The 23,117-nt window shown below is 39.1% G+C and overlaps 1 protein-coding gene across 19 annotated transcripts in view; it reads left to right on the top strand.

Annotated features, from left to right (window-relative positions):
• The window catches only part of SOX6 (SRY-box transcription factor 6), a 637,684-nt gene that overhangs the window by 557,578 nt on the left and 56,989 nt on the right, over window positions 1-23,117 (top strand). For all 19 annotated transcript variants that reach the window (XM_047691366.1, XM_047691365.1, XM_047691370.1 and 16 more), the window contains one exon: window positions 862-1,049. In XM_047691366.1, coding sequence (XP_047547322.1) covers window positions 862-1,049 — 188 coding nt within the window. The remainder of the gene's footprint in view (window positions 1-861; window positions 1,050-23,117) is intronic.

Here is a 23,117-nt window from a genome sequence, read left to right as displayed (position 1 = left end):
GTGTTTGGCTCGGGGTAGGGAATGGGTTGTCATTCTCTGGGTAAATAACTGAGGCAACATGGTGAGTAGAATGCTTCATTAGCCAGCCAGTGATTGGGGAATGGAAAGTGCCGCGCGTTGCTTCCCGCCCCCTCTCTCCTGCAGTGGACATAAGAACACACAGATAAAGATGTCGCTGAAGTACACATGTAGACTCACAGAATTTTCCTGCTAGGTGAGAAACCGCTTTCCTGCATTAGTATACCCAGTGTACCAGGCATCCTGAATAGATATCTCTGTACCTCTCCTCACCCGCTTCTTCCCTACTACTCCCCTACTAATTGTTAGATCTCACCAGAACACACACACACACATTGGCAGCTGGAATCTAGGAACCTTCCTCTGTGAGAAGGTAGGGTGACAGAGTCCAGATTAACTGGAGTGCTGGGGTATCCTCCAAGGGCTGAAAGGCCAGCAAGTCTTGGTTTCCCGGTGCTCTCTGATTAGTACGGCGGTTTTCTTTTCTTTTCTTTTCTTTCTTTTTTCTTTTTTTTAAGATTTTATTTATTTATTTGTCAGAGAGAGAGAGATTACACACAAGCAGGCTGAGTGGCAGGCAGAGGCAGAAAGAGAAGCAGGCTTCCCACTGAGCAAGGAGCCCCATGCGGGACTCGATCCCAGGACCCCAGGATCACGACCCGAGCCGAAGGCAGTGACCTAACCAACTGAGCCACCCAGGCATCCCGTACTGCAGGTTTCTTAAGAGCAAACACACCCCTTCCTTGCTCAGAGAATGCAGCACTCTACAGGGGAGTGGGTAGTGGCAGTATTTTGTTAGCATCTAATCTCGTTGGCTTCTAATAAAGCATCCTGTGTATGCAGATATCCTGTCCAGTCTCAACTCCCCTGCCCTGTTTGGAGATCAGGACACAGTGATGAAAGCCATTCAGGAGGCTCGGAAGATGCGAGAGCAGATCCAGCGGGAGCAACAGCAGCAACAGCCTCATGGTGTTGATGGGAAGCTGTCCTCCATGAATAATATGGGGCTGAACAACTGCAGGAATGAAAAGGTAAAACTTGTTTCCCTCCTTCACTGGCAATATTAGACCCATTGGCTTATTCTCATCTGGCTCTTTCCAGGCAGCCAAAGAGCTGGGCTTCTAGCTTGGGGGCTGGTTTTTATCACTTTCAAGCATTTGCGCCGATGAATACATACACCCTTTCCCACTTACTGTGGGGTTGCCTCCCACTCACCCAACCAGGCACCCAACCTGGCATTCACCCTACCTGCCTATTGGTGTTTTTCTGTCCCATTACAAAAGATTTAAAGTATTTTATAATGGAGGGGATATATGAGGTGATTAGAACAGGAATAGAAGGAGGAAGAAGAGTATATACTCATGATGAAGGCTACTGTTTTACTATGACTCACTATTGAATTTATTACTAAGTTTCTTATCAGCCAGAGCAAAAAATAAAACAACTTACGAATGCATTCATTTATTTTTTGATTCAACAAATTACGTAGTAGACACTGTTCTTGGCGTAGGAGATACAACAGTGAGCAAACCAGACAAAAATCCCTGCTCTCACGGAGCCCCTGCTATGATGGGGGAGCACAGATGATGAGGAGATCAAAGATTAATAGACAATACAATGGGTCAGTAATATCAGGAGGTGAATAAAAGCCCTGAGAGAAATAGAAGCAAGTTAAGTAAGGAGTTAGAGTGTGTTCGTCTAGATGGGGAGGAAAGGACGCTGTGCGGAAATGACACTTGAAGGAGACCTCAGTGAAGGCATGGGCAGGCCGGGTGAAGAGTAGAAGGAAGAGCGTGCGCGTAGCAGGGGTGATGCGTGGAAAGGCCCTTAGAGTGTACCAGCAACACGAAGACCCGTGTGACAAGATAAGCCCAAGGAGGAAGAGCGGTTGGACAAAGTGATAGCCTGGGGTGACATGCTAGACCTTGTAGGCCCTGGAAAGGATTTGCATTTTATTCCAAGAGTGATGGGAATCCCCAGATGGGTTTTGTCCAGGGCAGAAACATGGTGTGATTTACATATAAAAGGATTATTCTGAATAGACTCCCGGAAGTTAAGAATGGAAACAGGGAGACCAGTTGAGAGGCTGTTGTAGTACACTGGGTGAGAAATTCTGATTATCTGATGAATAAGTGAAACATGCCATTTTTTAAAAAGAGATGATCATATTTTCCCAGTGCCATATTCTGAAAGGTTTTTTTTGTTTGTTTGTTTTTTGTTTTTTGTTTGTTTGTTTTTAATGAGAACTGTAGAGGGACAAATGAGTAGCACAATAGGTAGTGTCTTTGGTAATGGTTTTAGAATAAATTTAAAAGTTATTCCCATTCATACATTTATTTGGTATAGGCTGAAAATAACTTATTAAATTAGGACCAAGAGTCTCCTTTTTGTTTCCATCCTTGCTAGCTCTAGCATGGATGCTATGTTAGACTCCATTCTTTCTAATAAACTTATACTTTCCTATTTCCTAGAAGGAGTCTTTAACTAGCATGTGGAAAAAAATCACGAGACAAGTATAAGGTCGTGTGTACTGTTACTTAAATATTTGAATATATAGCTATAACCAGGGTGTCATTTATTTTTCTTTGTTTCCTCTTCAAAATGCAGGGTGATTTTCTGTCTGTCTAAGTGACAGTCTGAGATTTTGGATGTATTCATTTCCTAAAGCTATAACAAGTGATCACAAACTAGATGGCTTAAAACAATACCAATTTATTTTCTCCCTATTCTGGAGACTAGTTTAAAATCAAAGTGTTGCCTGGGCCTTACTCCTTTTGAAAATTCTAAGAAAGATTCCTTCCTTGCCTCATCCTGGTTTCTGATGGTTCTGGCAAGTTTTGCCATTCCTTGTCTTATAGCTGCATCACTCCAATTTCTGCTTCTGTCCACACGGCTGTCTTCAGTGTGTGTGTGTGTGTGTGTGTGTGTGTGTGTGTGTGTGTGTCTCCCAATCTCCCTCTTCTTAGAAGGGCACAAGTCATTGGGTTTAGGGTCCATTCTAATCCAGTGTGACCTCATTTTAATTTGATTACATCCACAAAGACCCTGTTTCCATTTAAGTTCACATTCACAGGGACCAAGGGTTAGGACTTGAAGATATCTTTTTGGGAGACACAATTCAACCAATTACAGTGGGATACAGAACCATTCCTCATGTTAAATTAACCTCTAATTCTTGATTGATCTCCTATACTCTTTAGCCATTCTAGCAGATGACTGGAGTTCTTGGGCTGGGAAGGAGTTTAAGGGGATGGACATATGATAGAATTCTCAAACTATGAATGTGATTAGTCCTTACATAGACTAGGAAGCCATTGTTGATTTCCCAAAGGTTAGAGAAGAATTTCATTGTGTCCTCATTGCACTGACTTATGAAGGTTAACATCAAACAATCAATAAAAAATTGGTCACTATTGGACCCCTTTGCCTTTATTGATCCTCTTGGTGGGAGGTTCAGATCAGGTAGGAGAGAAACTATTTGGGGAAATATGGGTCTTTTGGTGCCTATTAAGCCATAAACTTTTATAAACTTAGGCCTCATCATGCACACACCATTCACTGGATCTGCTTAATCAACTTAAGTGCCCCATCCTCACGAGGCAGAACCCCTTTAAGATCTGCCTGGATAGATGGTTACATATAGAGTGAGGTCTCAGGACCACAAGAGTAGAAGATCCTTGCCCCCAAACCTCTTCTACCATTCTGATATTAGAGATCAACACAGTCAATCTTTTAGTCTTTGATATTATATTCTCAGAACACCATGAAATAATATATTAAATCTTGATGTGAATTATGTTATAAGATCCTTTTGGGGGATCTGAGTGAGCAAAGAAGTTTTGGCGTAGAAATATTGAGTGAGAAATGGGGTTAACAACAACAGACCAGGTACATACACTTGGGACCATCCACTTTACTCTTTTGTCAAGGGTTAATCCTAAAATTAATCTGAGAAGTACATCAGTGATGTATTTGAAAATTTTTTAATTTATTAGTTTTCAAATGAAAGTAATATGTTTATTGGAAATCCTAATACAGAAAAATATATGGTAAAAATTTACTTATCCTCTTTATCCCATTAACTATTAATGATTCCAGAGTTTTCTTTGGGTAGTAACAACCATTAGTGATTCTGAAATTTTCTTTGTATAGATGAGAAAGTATTAATGAGTTTTGAAATAAATATTCTCACTTGGAATAGTAGTCACTGAGTTGTCACTTACCATCTGTGTGATATTTGGTAAGTTGATTACCCTCCCTGAATCTCAGTTTCTTCATCTATAATATGAGGATAATAACGTGAGTTACAATGAAATAAGATGGATGTGAAAACACCTAATATGGCTCCTGGTAGAGCGGGAATTTTCTTATGTTTCCTATCCCTTTTAACTAAATCACAGGTGACCTTGAATATAGAGAACAAATATACTATTTTGTCACAGTTGAGAGGTCCTCACACAATAATTGGAAGGTCAAAAGAAAAAAACAGCAGATTTTTCAGATTTTGGAATTTTGGCTAACTCACATAGTTAAACTCTTTTCCAACTGAGTTGCTACCCAAAGCTATGGAAGCTTGAGGTTAATTAGATTAGATCAGAGTTTCTCAATCTCAGTGTTACTGACTTTTTTTTTTTTCTTTGACTTGATAATTCTTTGTCATGGAGGGGGGTACTATCTGGCTCCTACTCATTAGATGCTAGTAACACCCCTCCCTTTGCTGACAACCCAAAATGTCTCCAGACATTGCCAAATGTCTTCTGTTGGAGGAGGAAGGAGACTAGGGCCCCTAGCTGAAAAATCACTGGACTAGATAAAATGTATTTAGAATTAATACATCTCAGAAACTTCATTCCACACACAAAAAAATTTCACTTAAATAACCATTCTGTTATTAAATTATGAAAGTCATTTGCTCTTGATTAATGCTCTGAATGAAATATTTCTTGGAAAAATGCATCTAGAAATTTTTGTTCAGAATGCTAGCATAGAGAATCTTTAAAACATAATGTGTCCCTATGCCATTTAGTTTGAGGGAGTAGTGAGAAATAAATTCAGTATTGTTACAGCAACTCTGCCATTGACTGAAGGCCATCTGTCATTCCAATCAGGCTTGGAAGAGAGCATCCTAATCCACGAGCACCACACCCAGTAGTACATTGGCACTGGGTGTACATTGCCTCCAGCAATGAATCTTGGTTTGTCTGACACCATGACTCTGTATTGTTGAATTTGTATCATCAGTTGGAGTTAGTGTTCAAACTTAAGACACTACTAACTTCAAATACTAGAAGTTAATGTTAAATGTTATTCATTGACTTTTCTTAATTCATTTGGAAGGGAGAAGTCTGAGGTACTGAAATAACCTTGTTTTGCTTTGTAAGACATGGGAAAGAGATGAGAGATTAGGTTACAATTTAAAAAAAATTAATAAATCCAAATTTGACCTAAAATATGTCACACTGAATATAATGGAGCCTCTGAGGGTAAGTGGAAAAGTAGTTTCTGCAGAACAAGAAAACTCTGGTTTCCTGGTTGAAGAGAGCTGTCTCTGTAGATGACTTTACTGGGGTTGCATTTTAGGCACTGGAAAAGACGAACATAATGGAAGAATCCATTATATTCCTCTATGTACAAGGAGAGTTCACAAGACCTCCTTAATATGATCTGCTTCCCAGTAATTTCACTGTTTTGAACATGTATTTTGTGGGTTTATAGGCTTTGTTGAGTTTCTAGAGCTGATATCTGTCCTTGCTTGTTAGGTTAGAAGCAGAAAGAACTGTAAGAACAGCATTATGGTAGCTCTGGCTCACTCATAATCAAAATATCCATCTTAATTTTATGAGGTTCCATGGGATACTGATTTTTCTTGTGAGGATCAGATTTTATTCTGAGGTCAAAGAGGGTAAATATATAATGTGCAATAAGATGGGTGAAATGGATTGTGACAAATTCAATTTAAGTGTCTTCAGAATTGTTCACTTTGGAATTATCTGTTTTCTTAAATATAGAGATCCATAAGTTAGATTTACGAATTTGTTCTTTGTAACCCATAATATAGTTTTAGAGAATTTTTCGCAGTGTTGCTGTCATGAAATGCTATAATTTATTAAGCATACCTTGTCACTCTCTTATTTGGACAGTCTTTACAAAAGAATGTATCACAGATTTGGGTTCCTTGAGAAGGAGTGTGAGAAATAGACATTAGCGAGCATGTTTACTGGGATGCGCTCTTTCTAGCTGCCACTGTGGAAGGAAAAGGACACCAGCAGGCTTGGTCTATGAAGCAGTGTCAGTCAAGCCTCAGTCAACCCTGTGGGAAGCTTCAAGGCTGCCATGGTCATTCAGAATTGTCCCACATTGGGTGGAGGGAATGAACTTTCATATACTTGTGTCAACCAGTCATTGGATGAAGACTACCCTGGCTAGGGGACATGACTTTGGGTGAGGTGACTCTCTTTAGCTGAGGCAATTCCAAAGAGGGCCAGCAACTGAGGGTTAGCTACCAACAACATTCCCTGCAGCTGAGGGAGTCAGTCTCTCAGTCCTAAGGGGGGATCTGGGCAAAGCATCAGGATGTCCACCGTAGAGTGTTTCTGTGACATTTAGTAACATGAGGTGTGTATAAAACATGCTTTGTATGTATGATAAGTGTGGACAAACATTTCCTACACAGACATGGGGTGCTGTCTCTTTGTCATGTATAGGCTCACATATATGTCCGTCTGAATACAAGTTTACCCAAGGCATATTTCACTTTATTGGGTAAATCCTGATTTTAGCACTTTAAAATGAAACATTGTTGACTTGATTGGCCAGAACGGCACCGATGGAGTTGTTCTGGTTGGCTGTGTCACGGGATATTTAGTGTCTTTTAAATATATAGATTGTAGGGACAATAGACTGTAACGGCGCCTTAGGAGCTGTTATGCTCCATCATTTCAACACAGCCTCTGTGTGTGGACTCTGAGTGTCCTGCCAGCAGAAGTCTAAGTTAACTGCCCTCAGCTTTAGCTTTCCACACCAAGAACACCATCCATCTTTATCCCTAAGTACCAGTGCAATTAGATCATATTATAGACTAATTGCTTACCAAATTTTGTTGTTTTGACATCTCTAAGATAGAAAGTATTTTAGTCATGACAATACACAGCAGAATTTTAAATAGGCTGCTTCTAAATATCCTTAGAGCTCAGCGAAGGGCATCTGGCCAGAAGAGAAGTGAGGCAGAGTGGGCCGTTTCAGTGTTAAAGTACGATCTGTAACTTCTCTGACCTTCCTAATGTCTGAGTACTGACTCGGTAATTGGTTAGAGCTTTCCTGAATTGCTGTTATGTAACTTGGGAATCTGGTTATTTTGCTCATTTTAATAATCTTGATGAGCCAGTAGATTGATTCCTACTGATCAGAGTTGCTCATAAATAGGCAGATTACACATCTATATGCTTGTGGTCTGAATTGCCATTCCCCTCACCTTCTGAGAATCTTTTAAGAAAAATGCTTGATCTTATCAAGTGGCAAAGCAAGCTACCAGGGACACTCCTATCACAGTGTCTCTGAGGTACATTGATGGGATGAAAAGTGTGGCGTGGAAGAATTGGAGGGGACGTTACATTTGATCTGGCCTAATCACTTCAATTTGATGGAAAAACTGGGACCTAGAGAATGAAAATGACTTGCCATGGTCACATGGTAGGTTCATGGCAGAACAGGAATGAAATTTCAGCTGTCCTAATTCTTAGACAATGACATTCTTATTTATAGAACTGTGCCAGACTCATTTATTAATTTTCTATGAGATCTTTAAGGCTATTCCACATAGAAGTATTTCTGACATTGGCAATCTCAAACCTTTGATGGAGTAAGACAGTAAAAAGAATCAAGAACCATGAAGCAGAAAAGTGCTGAGTCCCCTGCGTCCTGCATACTTGTTACCTCCTGTCTGGTCTAAGTCATTCTTCCATGCCACGATGTCCATTGGTTCTGCCCCTGGAAAGCTATCAGTGAGGAAAGTGAAGGTTGAATGGTGCTAATATAGACCAAGAGGCAAAAGCAGAGGTGAGAGGAGGAACAGCAACACAATTAGAGGCCACATGGTAAATTGGGGAGAGCATGTGTATTAGAGTTGCTTAATGCCGGGACTCAGTTTCTAGGATTAATCCTAGTAGCATCCTGTACTGTTTTCCTACTGTGTTACTTAATTAAATTACTTAACCTCTGTGAGTCTCAATAAGCATACTTGTAAAATGGAGATCCTTACCCTTTCCTTGAAGGATTGGTTCAAGGGAAAGCATTCAGAGCACTCGTCTGACACAGGGAATGCTCAGTTAATATTCCTTCCTTACTTTAAGACCTCAGACAGGTTGTCAAATGATTGCTAATTTTGTTAAATTTTCACTCTTTGGTACTCTCCAGTGGTGAATGGGTTAACCTACTGTTTCCTGGGACCAAAATGTCTTAGATAGAGCAGAAGGTTACTGAGAAGCTAACAGCACCTTCTTACAAAGTTAAGATATGCATTTTTCTTTTTTTCTAAGATATCCAGTAACTTCCAGTAACACCAGCAGCTACCTGCTAGAATCTGGCCATAACCAACATGATAATGTTCAAGTGGGATTATATTAGAGTTCTAGTGAGCTTTTGTCCTTACTAACTTAATATATGTTTTTACATATTTCCAAAAACCAAAATTTCAATCTATGATATTTGAAAATATTTAACCTGATTCTTGCTAACTATATGCATCTCTCATGCCCAAATGATATTTTTTTCAACCAAGCTCATAGGAACGTGATCATTCAATCACTGAGGCGCCCTGTAAACTTGTTCTTATTTGCTCAAAAAGGCACTTGTTCAATTTTTGCAAGTGTAGATTCTTGCTCGTCAACCATACTTTGCAAAAATACCAGAACAGTATGTCAGTATTATACTGATGTAATACTGCCCCCTTTTATTGGAAATGGAAAACATGCTGGCTGTCTTCTGCTTCACATTGTCAATTGCCACAGCTCTTTGTTATTTACACAGTTGATTCACATGTTCATTGTTACACAACGGGATAAGTTCAGACAGAAGATCAATACAGCCACACAACAATGAGTGAAAGGGGATTGCGAGCAAATTATTTGGCAAAGTGTGTTTGGAATGAATGAACTCTTTCTAGAGCACGTGGACTAGTGAGGTTTTGTTGTTTCCAAAGGTGTACGTACATAGGACTGATTCATCAGGGTGGTAGTTTTTGGGAGCAGTTGACTTCTGTGTTCAGTTGCGGTGCCTTTTTCCGTGTTAACCTATTCCCCAGATAACAGCAACTTGTGCCATGAGGGTTTTGGACACATTACAGATTTTACAGGAAGGGGACAAATTTGAATTGTAATGTCTTCATTTGCAAAGCAGAGTGGTAGTTGGCTTTTAAAAAGCAGGTAGTACTTTTCACATCACAACAATGTATATTATTATAGTGTTTCTGAGCTTCAAAACCGGTGTGACATACATTATATCTGCTGAACCTTTCCACACTCAGGGATGTAGGTATTACTATTTCTGTTTGGAAGATCAAGAAACTAAGACCAGCTTTAGATCTCTCTGCTCCAGCATTCCCTCTGTCCAGAGTCTCACTTGCTCCCTACATCTCTGTGAGATTGACAAGGCAGTTTTACCTAAAACCTAAAGCAAGCCATGCATCTGAGTTTCAAACATCAATTTGAATGAAGGGAATGCTAAAATCATGAGATAGGTCTACTTAGAGATCTATACTTCATGCATATTGCCTTGAAAAGAATATTTCTATTTATACGTGTGAGAGTGTTTCTGTAAAATAGCATATGCAGATCAAAACTCCTGAAATATCAGAGAAAATTTGAAGTTTTGTTAACGTTAGACTTTATATTTGAACCAATAACACTGGGCAGCTATGCAGTGCTGTATGGAGGCTCCCGGCTGAGGGTAATCATTAAGCTTCTTTTATTTCTGTTGTCACGGCTACTTGATTGGTTGCCTAGCTACTAGTTTAAGACCTAATTCATAAAAAACAACAACAAACTTGTTTGGCACCTTACTTTTCTGCACGTTAAATGGAAAGAATGGTGAGAATTCATTTTTTTTTTTTTACAAGGCTTATAAGGCTTAAGATACTTCCTAAGGATAGTGGTGGGGGAAAGAGCAAAAAAAAAGGACTGTGAGGTTTTTTTGTTTTTTTTTTTTTAAGATTTTATTTATTTATTTGACAGACAGAGATCACAAGTAGGCAGAGAGGCAGGTAGAAAGAGAAAGGAGGAAGCAGGCTCCCTGCAGAGCAGAGAGCCCGAGCCCGACAAGGGGCTCGATCCCAGGACCCTGGGATCATGACCTGAGCCGAAGGCAAAGGCTTTAACCCACTGAGCCACCCAGGTGCCCCAGGACTGTGAGTTTTTGTTTACAAGTGTTTTAACTCAAAAGCCCATGTTCAGTTACTGGGTCTCCCAGTGAAAGGGTTAAAATTGGATACGTCCAGTTAATAACTTCACATAAAGAGCTGTTGGTTTGGGCATGTATAGAGCAAATTTACTAGTGCTGAGGATTTTACAGACCTAACCTACTGCTATAGCAGGTACTTTTTAACCCTTCATCTTCCTAGATCTGATCCCTTCTAAATCTAAACTTAGTCCTTCCAGATCAACTGTTTTCAACTGGTTTTGGTCTCAAGGCCCCCTTATACTCTTAAAAGTTATCAAAGGCCCTAAAGAGTTTTTGTTTATGTGGGACATATTTATCAATATTTACCATGTGAGATAGTAAAACTGAAAATTAGACAATATATTTATTTAAGAATAATAAACCCTTTAGATATTAATATAAATAACACTTGAGCATTAAGTATATTTTTCAAAATAACAAAATAGTAAGAAGGATAGCTTTGTCTTATGTTTTTGCAAATCTCTTTAATGTCTGGCTTAGTGGAAGACAGCTGGATTCTCCTTTCTGCTTCTCTATTCGGCGTGCTGCTGTATCACAATGCCATGTAGCTTCTGGGAAATTCCATTGTACAATCATTAGAGAATAGGCAAATAATGTCTTAGTATTATTACAAAAAGAGTTTTGGCCTGGTGAACCCTCGGAAAGTTTTTTTTTTTTTTTTTTTAAGATTTTATTTATTTATTTGACAGAGAGAGAGAGAGATCACAAGCAGTCAGAGATGCAGGCAGAGAGGGAGGGGGAAGCAGGCTCCCTGCTCAGCAGGGAGTCTGATATGGGGCCTGATCCCAGGACCCTGAGATCATGACCCAAGCTGAAGGCAGAGGCTTAACCCACTGAGCCACCCAGGCACCCCCAGAAAGGGTTTTTGAGATGGAGGGTGGATAATTCAAATACATCCTGTTCCAGATCATGGAATACATGTATATACAATATGTGTTTTAATTGCATTCACCCCAACTTTAAGAACAGTCTTTACTGATCAAACATTGTGAACATTTAGAAGTGATTATTGATTTGATTCTGTTTGAATTGTGGGGCAAAAAAGTTAATAAAATGATATTACTTATATTTGTATCTTAATGCAAAAATAATTTGGGGTGGTTTGTAGCGATATATACAATAAAACAAGGTAAAAACTAGAAAAGAAAATTTCTTCTAATATGTGTTTACATAATTGCTAGAAATGGGCTGCAGACTTGACTGTGAGCTTCCTGGTAACAAGGCCAAGAAGAGATGTGTTATAAGATCCACTGCTACTATATAAATAAATTTCTACTCTGTAAACTTTTCTAGTATATAAATAAAATAGTTTCTCAGGAGAAACATGGATTTTCTCCTATGGGTCTGCATAAAAGCTTGAAACATCTTCAGGAATGTTCCTACAATGTTCAGTTTTAGAATAATAGTAATTTTGAAGAACTGTTTCTTAACAGACCTGATCATCTATCTTTTACATCCATCCATTTTTACCTCACTTTCTTTGTCTTAGTTTGGGTCTTATGACTGGCAGTGCATTCTTTATCCCATGAACACAGTATTTTTCAATTCCATTCCATTTTAATTAAGTACTTACAATCTACAAAACACAGTATTGGACAGATGTGGTGTGAAGGGAACCAGCACTCAATCCTGGCTTTACCTTTGCTGAGTGAATATCTCAGAGCCTTAGTTTACTTATCTGTAAAAATGTCAGAATTTGAGAATTAAATGATACAATATTTAACCTCCCAGTAAATCTTATATATATATATAAGGCATATATATATATATATATATATATATATATATATGGCATTTAATAAATGTTCCCCCCCCCCTTCCTCCCTCCTTCATGGTCTCTCTCTCCTCTCTCTCCCTCTCTCCCCACTTTTTTCCTCTTCTTTTCCCTCTCCATTCCTCCCTTCCTTCCTAGCTCCACTGATCACTGGAATACGATGGTGTATAAGAGCAAAAGATTTGAAGTTAGACTGCCAGAGTTTCTCTATCTGAGAAATGGGAATATTGTAGTTTCTAAACACAAGGGGTTGTTGTGGAGATTTAGTAAAATAATCCATGTAGCATGCCTTGTCTGGTGCATGACATGTAACTGGTAGAAAGGCAGGTTGAAACAGATCATTGCCATGGCTTGTCTAGGTTCATCTCTTAGATGATTGGAACCATCTGAGGTGCTTGAGGAGGGGGCACATTGATCTGAACTACATTCTAGGTGGAATATCATAGCAGTTTAAAGAAGGGATGGGAGAGACCTTTAAAGACATGTGGAAATGTGAAAAAAAGCTTGTGTTTTTGAGTCAGACTGACTTGAACTTCAGATTCTGGTTCTATCACTCATCACGCCTGTGACCTCTCTGAGCCTCAGTATCCTCATCTGTGATTAATAATAATTAGTTCCAAAAAAAAAGAAAATTTTTTTTAAAAAATTAGTTCCATTGGTTATTGGGGAGTTAATCATGAAACTATAAGCCAAGTGCCTAGGCCCATGCCTTTTAAAAAAAGACCCATTCCTTCTCTTTTGTAGGATTTCCCAGAGTATCTCTGTAGATAGAGCACCATTTGAAAACCATAAATTATTCTTCAAGAATTCTCAACCTCTAATTTAGATCAGCTCCACCTAGATGGCCTTTAGAATCAACTCACTCTAGTAAACAATTTAAAATACCTGAGTTGCAGAAAATTCAAAACACATGTTGTCGGGAAATTTTCAGTTATTTTTAAAAATGCACATTTAAGAAAAATATACATAGCTATGATTCTCAACTGAAACAAAAAAAATTAGGCTTGAAGTCATTTGATTGCAGAGTTCATAAGGGTAAGAATTAGATCACTTAAATGACAAATCATCTTTTTAAAAACCTAGTAAAATTGGAGCATTTAAAGATCAGTTTGGTTTGGTTTAAAACACAACCATAGCCAGGCTGAATAGATTCTGAACTATTTTCCTAAGTTTTCACAAAGCTCCTCATGACTATATAAACTGCTTCCTAAATCTAGCAAAGAACTTGAGATTATATTTCTCTGAGAAGTCTTTCTCAGAGAAATATAAGCTATCACTTGAAAAAACACTGTATTATTTTCCTGTCTGCATTCGTTGAGAAACTAGATCGACCTGGATTTCCCTGAGCCAGGAGGAGGGTGCTCTGCTTAACAGCTATATGAACTTTCCCTAGGCTCTGGAGTGCCATTTCACAGATGTTGCTTTCAGTACATCCTAAAGATTTTCCTTAGGGACCTCTGCCCTGAGAATAGGATGTGTGCTCTGTCCTTGGATTTCTAGGGATCCTAGGAAAATCACTTTATCAATTTCCATTCCTTCAGAATCATGATAAATTGACCTCATTTTCTTTAATCCAACCTCCAGGATTTGTGTGCTTTCACTACCTTTGAGACAAAATGCCCTTCAAACGTACTACTTTCACTCTATCTTTCCTAAGAACTTTTCTTGCTGGTTGCAGTTTTAGGAACATGGAATAACAACCACCACCACCACCACCACCACCACCACCACTATGGAAATTTCAAGGCTTTCCATTGTTTGAAAAGTACTTTTTCACACTTTTTTTTACATTTAACTCCAACAGGCATTCTTAGAGTTTTAATTTTTATCATTCCTTTTTTACAGATAAGGATGAGGGTCAAAGAGCTTAAATCATTTGCTTACATTCAAACAGGAAATGTCAAAGTTGAGGCTCTTCAAAGTTCCTGTTTTCACATCTTGCATTCTTTCCACAATAGTGGATGGACTTCACCTTCCTCCCCACTACCAACCTCTGCGCACGTCCTGGTGGGCCCCAAACACAAGCTACCAGGACACACATTAGTTGTGGCTCCACATGAGTGTGTATGTGTGTGAGTGTACTACATGCTTGTGCATCTCCGTGAGTGCTTACATGTACCTTTCTCATTGTGGGTCTGAATTTGTATGGGTCTGTCTGCCTGTGAGAGTCTCTGTTCCCTGTACATAACTTTCTATCTCTGAGTGTGACTGATGTATGTGTGCCTACAACCTGTATGCTTGCACAGGTATGTGTGTACGTGTGTGTGAGTCTGTCTGTCTGTCCTTGAGTCTGTCTGTGTCTGTGGAAGTCAATGTCTGCTGTGTCTGTTTGTCTGACAGTGTGCATCTGTGAGTGTGTCTGTGTATTTGTCAGTATCTTTTTGTGCCTGTGTGTCTATCTGAATGGGTTTTGTGTGTCTGTAAGTATGTTGGTGGACCCATGTCTGTGTCTTTCTCTGAATCTGAGTGTTCTGTTGACCTAAATATGTATGTGTCTGTATGACTGTGAGTCATTCTGTGTAAGTCTCTGCCTATGTGTTCCACTCTCTTCTTTCTATGGTGTTAGGGATTGATATACTTGATTATTTCCATTTTCAGCTTGTAGGCATAGGGCTGAGTATAGAGTATATATATGAAAACTCTGCACATGGTGTACTCTAGGCATTCATTCCATCAGTGTTTCTCTCTTAGCATTGTCTGAAATCTAGTTGTCAAAAATGTGCCATTGGAAGAACATTGACAGAAGTTCACTTTTAGCTAAGATCCAATTTGCAATCTTTGACATTTGCAACTAAGATTAGAATTTCCCAAAGTGCCGTCTTCCCACTATGGATGGAAATGCTTGCTTTTATTTTTGGTGCAACCCTGATTTGCTCTTTATTTCTTTTTATAAATGATGTCAAATAGCATTAGTTCTGAAATAACACAAATGGTGTGTTGTGAAATGCACTGCCCTGTGGCGTTAGTTCCCTATACCTTGTAGGCTGCAAGAGTTCCCTGTAGTTTTCAACGAAGAAGATCGCGCTAAAATTGTTTTCTTCCCATATTCAGGATCAACATAAATTTTTTGAAAAGAAAAACATAAATTTGGAGTTCTTTTGCCGATGTTGGTATTAAAATATCAATATTAAGATTAATCTCAATTTTCCCATCTGTAAAATGGGGACAATAAGGCAAGCATTTAAAGAAACATTTTAGTGAACTCATATTAAAAATCATATCAGCTTATCAAGACTTTTTATTCTTGTAAGAGGGTGAGTTCTCTAATTTTAATAGCACTCCTATGAGGGAGGTTGGTAGCGAGTTTAGTTTTTCTTGATCATCGTAAAATAATCTCCCTGGGTCTAGGCAGAGCACTGGTAATGGAAGAAGGAACCAGAGGCTTTGAAATCAGTCGTGTCAAGGTCCAGAACTCAGCTTCACAGACCAATAGGTGATCTTTTCATTTTAACACTGCATGTGTTACTAACTGTATCACCTGGACCCGTTACTTTTCTGGGCCTTTGTTTACCCACTTGGAAGATGAAAATGATGACTATACCATATAAGATTGTGGAAAAACTTAAACCAGATAATGTATGTGAGGTAAGGTAGTTGCAAACCGGTATTCTTCTGGCTCCCTTACTGGTGTTTGCAGCCCACACAACATACCATGATGCTAAGCAGGGCGTGCGCACCACGTGATAGGTGACGTATGGGGCTTGCTTGCTTGTGATTCAGAGAAAATGGACTGGTCACTTTCTGCCCTAAGGGAAAATATATAATGATGTGAGAGTGAGGACAGATACCTAAAAAGGAACCTGACAATGTCGGGTCCAAGTGCCAAATGAGTGAAAGGAGCCTCAAGTTTAATCAAGCTCGCAGGGATCAAAGGTTACCCTTCCAGTCAGTGAGGTAGAAAGAGAGGTTCTGCAGAGTGGGAAAGACTTGAAATGCCTCAGAGGAAAACAGGCAGGGTGGAGTGTGGGGTGAGGAGCAAGCAGGTATGATCTGAGCATGAGCCTGGTGGGACACAGGTCTCTTCCTACAGGGGATAATGGCTGGAGGACCGCTCATTCGGGAAGGAAGTGAGCTCTGGGTCAGAGAAGCACATGGTTTGGATGATGGAAGCTTTGAATGCCCAGATGCCTTGAAGCTGAGATTTTATGTGTATGAGTGTGTGTGTGTGTGTGTGTGTGTGTGTGTGAGAGAGAGAGAGAGAGAGAAACACACAGACAGACAGAGGGACAGACGGAGAGACAGAGAGAGAGAGAAAGAGAATAAAAAATGACTAACAATGATCATTGTGGTAGCTGAGGTAAATTGAGTGCATTTCTCCTTACACCATAGACTTGTAGAAAGTCAACCTGTTTGCTATGTTGAAATTGTAGAAGCAACTGATAAGTGACTACCTTCTCAGTGGGAGAAACGCAAGGTGGGTAGAAGAGTATAAGTCCAAATTAAAATATGAATAAGCAACATAAATTTTAGAGACACTTATGGATGATACTTTTATATAAAAAAACTCCTTCGATTTTCATAAAAATCTTGTTATTCAATAGAGATTATCATCTCCTGTTAATCCACCATTACAGATTTAAAAACAAAAAACAAACCATGAGAACCATGGAGGTAACTCTAGGTTCTGCTATCACCTCTTCTGTGTACAAATTCTGTACTTTCCATTGCACTACACTGCTAAGTTACTATGATCAGCTTGAAAAAAGAGCTCAAGCCTTAGTCTTTGTTGGCCCACTAACACTGAGCCTAAAATGCCCAGTTCCTATTCATTGATTGCTTGCTTGATTGTGTCTAGGAACCAGACTTGGGAAGAAGTAGTTATTCTTATGGGGATAAAAATTTATTTTCATCTGGGTCTGTCTTTGCTTTTGCATGTGTCTGGCCTTCCTTAAACAGAAGAAGTTCACATCATAGGAGAATTGATTCTTACTAGATCTTAGAAGAACTTTGAAGTCTCTTCTAGCTGTCCCAGATTACTCTGCCTGTCACTTTCTCTCCTGTCCTCTGTTCTGGAGGTGGTGGATCAGTTTCCCACAGTCCATTCTTCTCCATCTCTGCCTCCTCCTAAGTATGAGAGTCTGTTTCTCTCCTTTCCTTCCTCTGTCCCTAACCTCCTTCTTACCCTGTCTTGACATCTCTCCCCACTCCCCCTTCTGTTTCCCTGTCCTTCCTCCTCTCTTTTTCCTTCCTTCGTTCCCTCCCTCCCTCCTTCACTTCCTCTCCCACTCCCACGGCAGTCCTGCAGCTTATCGCAGTTAGGGTGCAGTCTCTGACCACTGGTGAAGATTTTTCTCCAAGCTCTTACAGAGACAAGGGGCAGCTGCCGTCTCTGCACACTTCTACAGCAGGGCTCTGGAGTTTAGTGTTATACCTGCATCTACCGAGCCTACTTACGTGTAACAGGGGCTCCTCTGCGTGTCTCCAATGGTAGCGTCTCTAAGATTTTGCATAAGAATTAACCCTATATGAAGGAGGTAGCATAGCCTAGGGAGGCTGAGACACAACCAGTCCACATGAATTCAAAATCGAATGCTGATTTTATTTACTTAAATGGCAAAACATGAAGTCTCAGACCTGGATAGCCTGAGTAAGTTACATTTATAAAATAAATATGGACTTACCAGGCTTTGGAAGCCAGCTTGGATCCTGATCTTCCTGATCTGTACCTCACACTGAGTCAAATCTCATAAATTAAACAGTGTCAAAGCATAGAAGGAATTCAGCTTGGGCTTTAAATCTCAAGACCTGTCTTTTGGGCTTACCTCTGACTCAACTATCAAATGTGTGATCTTGGGGGTGTCTCTAACCTTACTGAGCCTCAGTATATTCTATAAAATTAGGATGATCACTCCTTACAGATGACATAAGTGTATAAAAGGACTTCACAATTTAGAAGATGCTGGTGGTCACCGAGGCTGAGTGTGTGCCCTCTTATGTGTGGAGCAAAGTAACTGAGTCAGTGATTTCAGCTTAGAAGGGAGGTTTTATGCCATGTGCCTCCTGTCTCCTATTTTATTGGAATGGGGTAGGCTGAAAGCTGCCTCAGACTGATAGTGGAAATAAGTAACATGTCATCACTTTTTTTGCCATAACTAAAACAATTTTTTGTTTATCATATTTGTGGGTAGTGCTGGGAAGGAGAGGATGTAAAAAGGAAGTGAAATCTATTTGAAGTAGATCGGGTTTGTTGTACCAAAGATCTCTGGAGTTTAAAGGAAGCATTTATTCTTTTCTTAGGAGAATTACCTGAGGATGAAGAATTAGCTATGCAGATGGGTTTACTGGTCAGTATAGTATGGTGAGATCACAGCACTGTGAGAGTTAATGAATTTCACTTGGTTTTGTATGAGCTGGTTTGCCAGAATCACTGCCGTGAACATATAATTAAAAAAAAAAAAAAAACAAATACTGTAATGAGGGGCACCTGGGTGGCCCAGTTGGTTAAGCGTCTAACTCTTGATTTTGGCTCAGGTCATGATCTCAGGGTTGCGAGATCGAGTGCCATGTCGGGCTCGTGCCCCTCTCCTTTCTCTCCCCCTCTCTCCCTCCCTCCCCTGTCAAGGATATAATGTAATGAGACAAAAAGATTTATAGATGATGTTTGAGGGAATATTTAATATTGATTTATCTTCAAGTGGAGACTATATTAAAGAATAAAGTTTGGGGGCACCTGGGTGGCTCAGTGGGTTAAAGCCTCTGCCTTCGGCTCAGGTTCATGATCTCGGGGTCCTGGGATCGAGCCCCGTATCGGGCTCTCTGCTTGGCAGGGAGCCTGCTTCCTCCTCTCTCTCCTCCTGCCTCTCTGCCTACTTGTGATCTCTGTCAAATAAATAAATAAATCTTCAAAAAAAAAAAAAAAAGAATAAAGTTTGCAGTCAAATCAGTTTATCCAGAAGGAAAAGTGACTATTTAGAACAGTGGACACTGAATCGTAAAACAACTCGAAGTGTAGAGGTTGGGCACTATAAATACATCAGTTGGTCTTCAAGGGAAAACTAATATTTTTCAAATCAAACTGGATTCCTAAATAGATTATATTAAGACTTGTTTGCTTCTTTGGTCTGAGCCGTCTAATCCAGCCCTTCATAACATATTACTAAAAAGAGAACACGATCCACAATTTGAAGCCTTATATGAATTACAGATTTTTTAATGTGCTAGTCTTGATGCAGGCTAGAAGGCCTGCCAGCCTTATCAGCAGTTTTCATTTTGCTAGTCTTTTGGTCACTTCAGCCATGAAAAATCAAAAATTTAATCATATAAAAATTGGATATGAGTTTTATTTAATCAGTGAAAAGATTTAGTCTTTTTTAAGTTTGTTCTCTCCCTTGTGTCAAATATATGCAGTAGAATTAAATAAGAGCTATAATCTTAAAACTTTTATGTAATTGCTATGATCTTCTTTTCTTAAGTCATCAGTTAGTCTAAAAATTAAAAATTAAAAAATTCTACAGAGGTCTAAAGACTCGACTAGATGTCATGTTCACGTGGGAAGTGATATGTTCTATAAATAACTGTTTTTTCTTTGAGACTGTGTAAGTCCATTGTAGTTAATGTTAGGCAATCTTTGGGAGTGAGTGAGCACTCTCTCTGCCCCGTGTTCTGCTCTGGTTAATTTTCCAGGTTTACCCTTGTTTAGGCAGACTATGGAGAACCACAAGGACAGCCTCTCACCAGCTTTAGGAACAAATTTGCACTTGCTTATTGATGGTCTGGTAAGACGGCCTTTGGAGGCGTTGCTTTTATTTCATTTAGAAATTTTTACCTGTGGTCTAAGCACATCCCCTCATTCTGCAGGAAAGATGGCTTAATTACACTGAAGCCCTTGCTTTTAGACTGGGCAGTCAGATTCCTAATTTTAAAATAATCTTTCTATTTAATTCCCAAATTTGAATGATAAGACCAGGTTCTGATTTATGAACTGAATCCAATTTTCAGCTCCAATGCCATTGTTATCTTGATGTTTAAATTATTGAAACGGAAAGTTAAAAATCAATTTCGGAGTTCCTGAGAAATAAAGTTGGTGCAGTCTCTACCCTCACTATTACCGCCTAACATACACTGCATTTCAGTGTCTAATTTCTGAATGTGGAGATGACAACTCTTTTCTCTTTCCTAGTATTATAACATATGAAAAGCTCTACCCCAAATATATCTTCAATGCAAGCATTTCAGTGTCTGATTTCTGAATGTGGAGATGACAACAGCCCTTTTCTTTTTCCTAATATAATAACAACTAAGAAGCTCTACTACCCCAAATGTATTTTAAATGGAAACTATTTCAGGTTTGTGCCAATTAAGGTCAGCTGCGAGGAGCAGGTGATTTTCTTTTCCTTTTTTTTTGGCCGTTTGTGGACACAGTGAAAGGGCATAATAAGCTCTTGCACCCATCCTCTCTGTCCGCCGGCTCTCTGGTGACAAACGGCCGATCCGTGGGTGAGTACATACCTCATTTACATCACATTCATAATGTACTCTATCTGGGATATTAGCTTCTCAGGGCTGGCAGTGTCGCCTAACGCACACAGTGATCAGCACATTTTTTGAGGCTGCAGTCATCAGAGGAATGCAGCAGTGATGTGGGAACAAGAGGAAGTAACGTGGCATAACGGTGTGCCCAGCATTGTTCTGTTGTCATCGTCCCTAACCAGTTCGGTTTCCCTCGGAGCCCAACAAAAGAGGCATGAATTAAATAGAGTAAAACAATGGCCCTGAGTGCAAGAATAAGGCATCTATTCCCGAGCTCCACATCCAGAGAAAAAGAGAAAATAGCAACTACAGAGGGAACAAAGTGCCCTGAAAGCTTTGTGGGGCTAGGCAGATGCTTATGTAATCTTTAAACAAGACGTGCAGTCCTTTTACGAAAGTGTCCAGCCCCACTGAATCTCAAGTCAGCATTTAAATATGAACAAAGCCAGATATAGGAAATTAACGAAATTCTTTAAAAATATGCTTAACACAAGTTTCTAATAAAATATTATCTGCTATATTAATAGCATGCTGTTTACAAAATTTATTCTTAGCATATTAACCTCTCCGGGGTTTTCACACGCTTACCAAAAGATAACAGTCCCTGAGCAGTTTTCAACCATATTGTTCAAGATTTCAGCAAGAGTTTGGTCTTACAAGTATTTTACAAAGCAGTTTGCATGTTCCTGTTCTATAATGTTTGCAGTATTCCCACATAAGTCTTACACATGAGTTCAATAAATAATTGGAAGCCCAGATGTTTGAAACGGATACGGCAGATACATTGTAGCTGTATTTGAAATACAGCTACTTTCCCTTTGTCCTCTCATCAACTTCACAGCATTGCACTCTGCCATTTTCAGTTCTTTTCCAATTAAACCTAGAGGAGCGTTTGGCACGTTTGTGTTCCCACACGTGCCCCTCTCAAATGCAGCGTGTGGAGGCATCCTGTGTTATCGTTGCTGACTTGAGACATTCCAAGAAGGAATTTCACTTCTTCGCACTGAACTGAAGGTTTCTTTGTCCCTGCAGTTCACCTTCTGATAAGGAAATTGCTCATATTGAGACATGATTTACCACTTTACATAGGAAATAATTAGAACCTCTCTGTGAGCTCCCTTTGTAGAAGGAGACTTCCTCATTTCTGGATCCTTCTACAGCACCACTAAAGCAGTCTCCTGTACAGTGTTTATAAATAAAGGAAAAACTGTTAGGTATCAGTAAAAACTAAGAATGTTCTTGAACTCGCTTTTAAAACATAGCTGGCTAATTTGCAAGAACCAAAGACACGTGAGGAAAATTCCGATTTTATTTCCAATAGCTTTAGCTTATTACCTTTAAATTTTTGTTGATATATGCATCTCCCTTCCCGTGCAGTTTTTCATTGTATAGCTAAAAATGGTTCTTTCTACTTATATGTCACAGTTTCTCCCTCTTTTAAACAATCACACTAATTCTTGAAAAATACTGTGACATTATCAGAGAAAAGTTGCTTTTTTTTTTTTTTAAGAGATAGAAGAGTATTATGGCTACATTTGGGAATTTTTAATTTGTATCTTATTTAGTCTGGTGTGCAATGTGACACCAGTTAATTGTATGTTATTTTGTGGTAAGTACATGTTAACTCTGTTGGAAGTAATGGTAATTATACTGTAATTGATATCAGTTCTCCCACATCTTTGGAAAACCATACAATTAACACATATCACCACAGTTGGGCACTACCTTTTGTCCTTTGTAATGTTGCCATGTTGGAGTACTATTTTGAATAGGGTCCTAAATATTTTCTTCTTCTTTTAAACTCATTTTAAAATTTTCAATTTTAAAATGATTTTTAAAATTTCATGACCTGAAAACATAGTTTCCGAATTTTAATTTTACTTAACTTTAAAGAAAAGTTCTCCCACGAATAATTAGACATAATCTTGGGTTATTTTTAGTTTTAGTTTTTATTTGAAAAGTCATTAGTGACATCCCTTGACCTTAGTACTTCCTATTTCCTGAAAGGAGGATAATAGTAGAATATACAAATTCTTGACATCAAGGAGTTAATCAGGTTTGGTTTGGTTTTGTTTTTCTTGAAGAGAGGCCCTTTTCTTAGCAGTAATCTTTATGTTTATATTACTTTGTTTTCAGACAGAAAAGGATTTATTCTGTCCTAGTGCCACTATAATGAGTGCCACAGTAGGGATATGAGGCATTAATATGCCAATTTCAGGCTAAAATGTCTCCCCTCTGATTTTGCCTGCCTCTTTCCTTTGCCTTGCTTTCCCTTTCCTTCCCTTCCCTATATGTCTTCTTCCTTCTATTTACTTTTCCCCATGGTGGAGATAGAATTTCAGAAGCAGCAAATAAATCCTTTTTGGCTAAATGTGACCATGGTTTGGAAGGCTTGTTTGACAAA

The sequence above is a fragment of the Lutra lutra genome, chromosome 10 (assembly GCF_902655055.1).
Source record: "Lutra lutra chromosome 10, mLutLut1.2, whole genome shotgun sequence".
In the NCBI taxonomy this organism is placed as follows: domain Eukaryota; kingdom Metazoa; phylum Chordata; class Mammalia; order Carnivora; family Mustelidae; genus Lutra; species Lutra lutra.
This window is presented reverse-complemented; position numbering and strand designations above follow the sequence as displayed.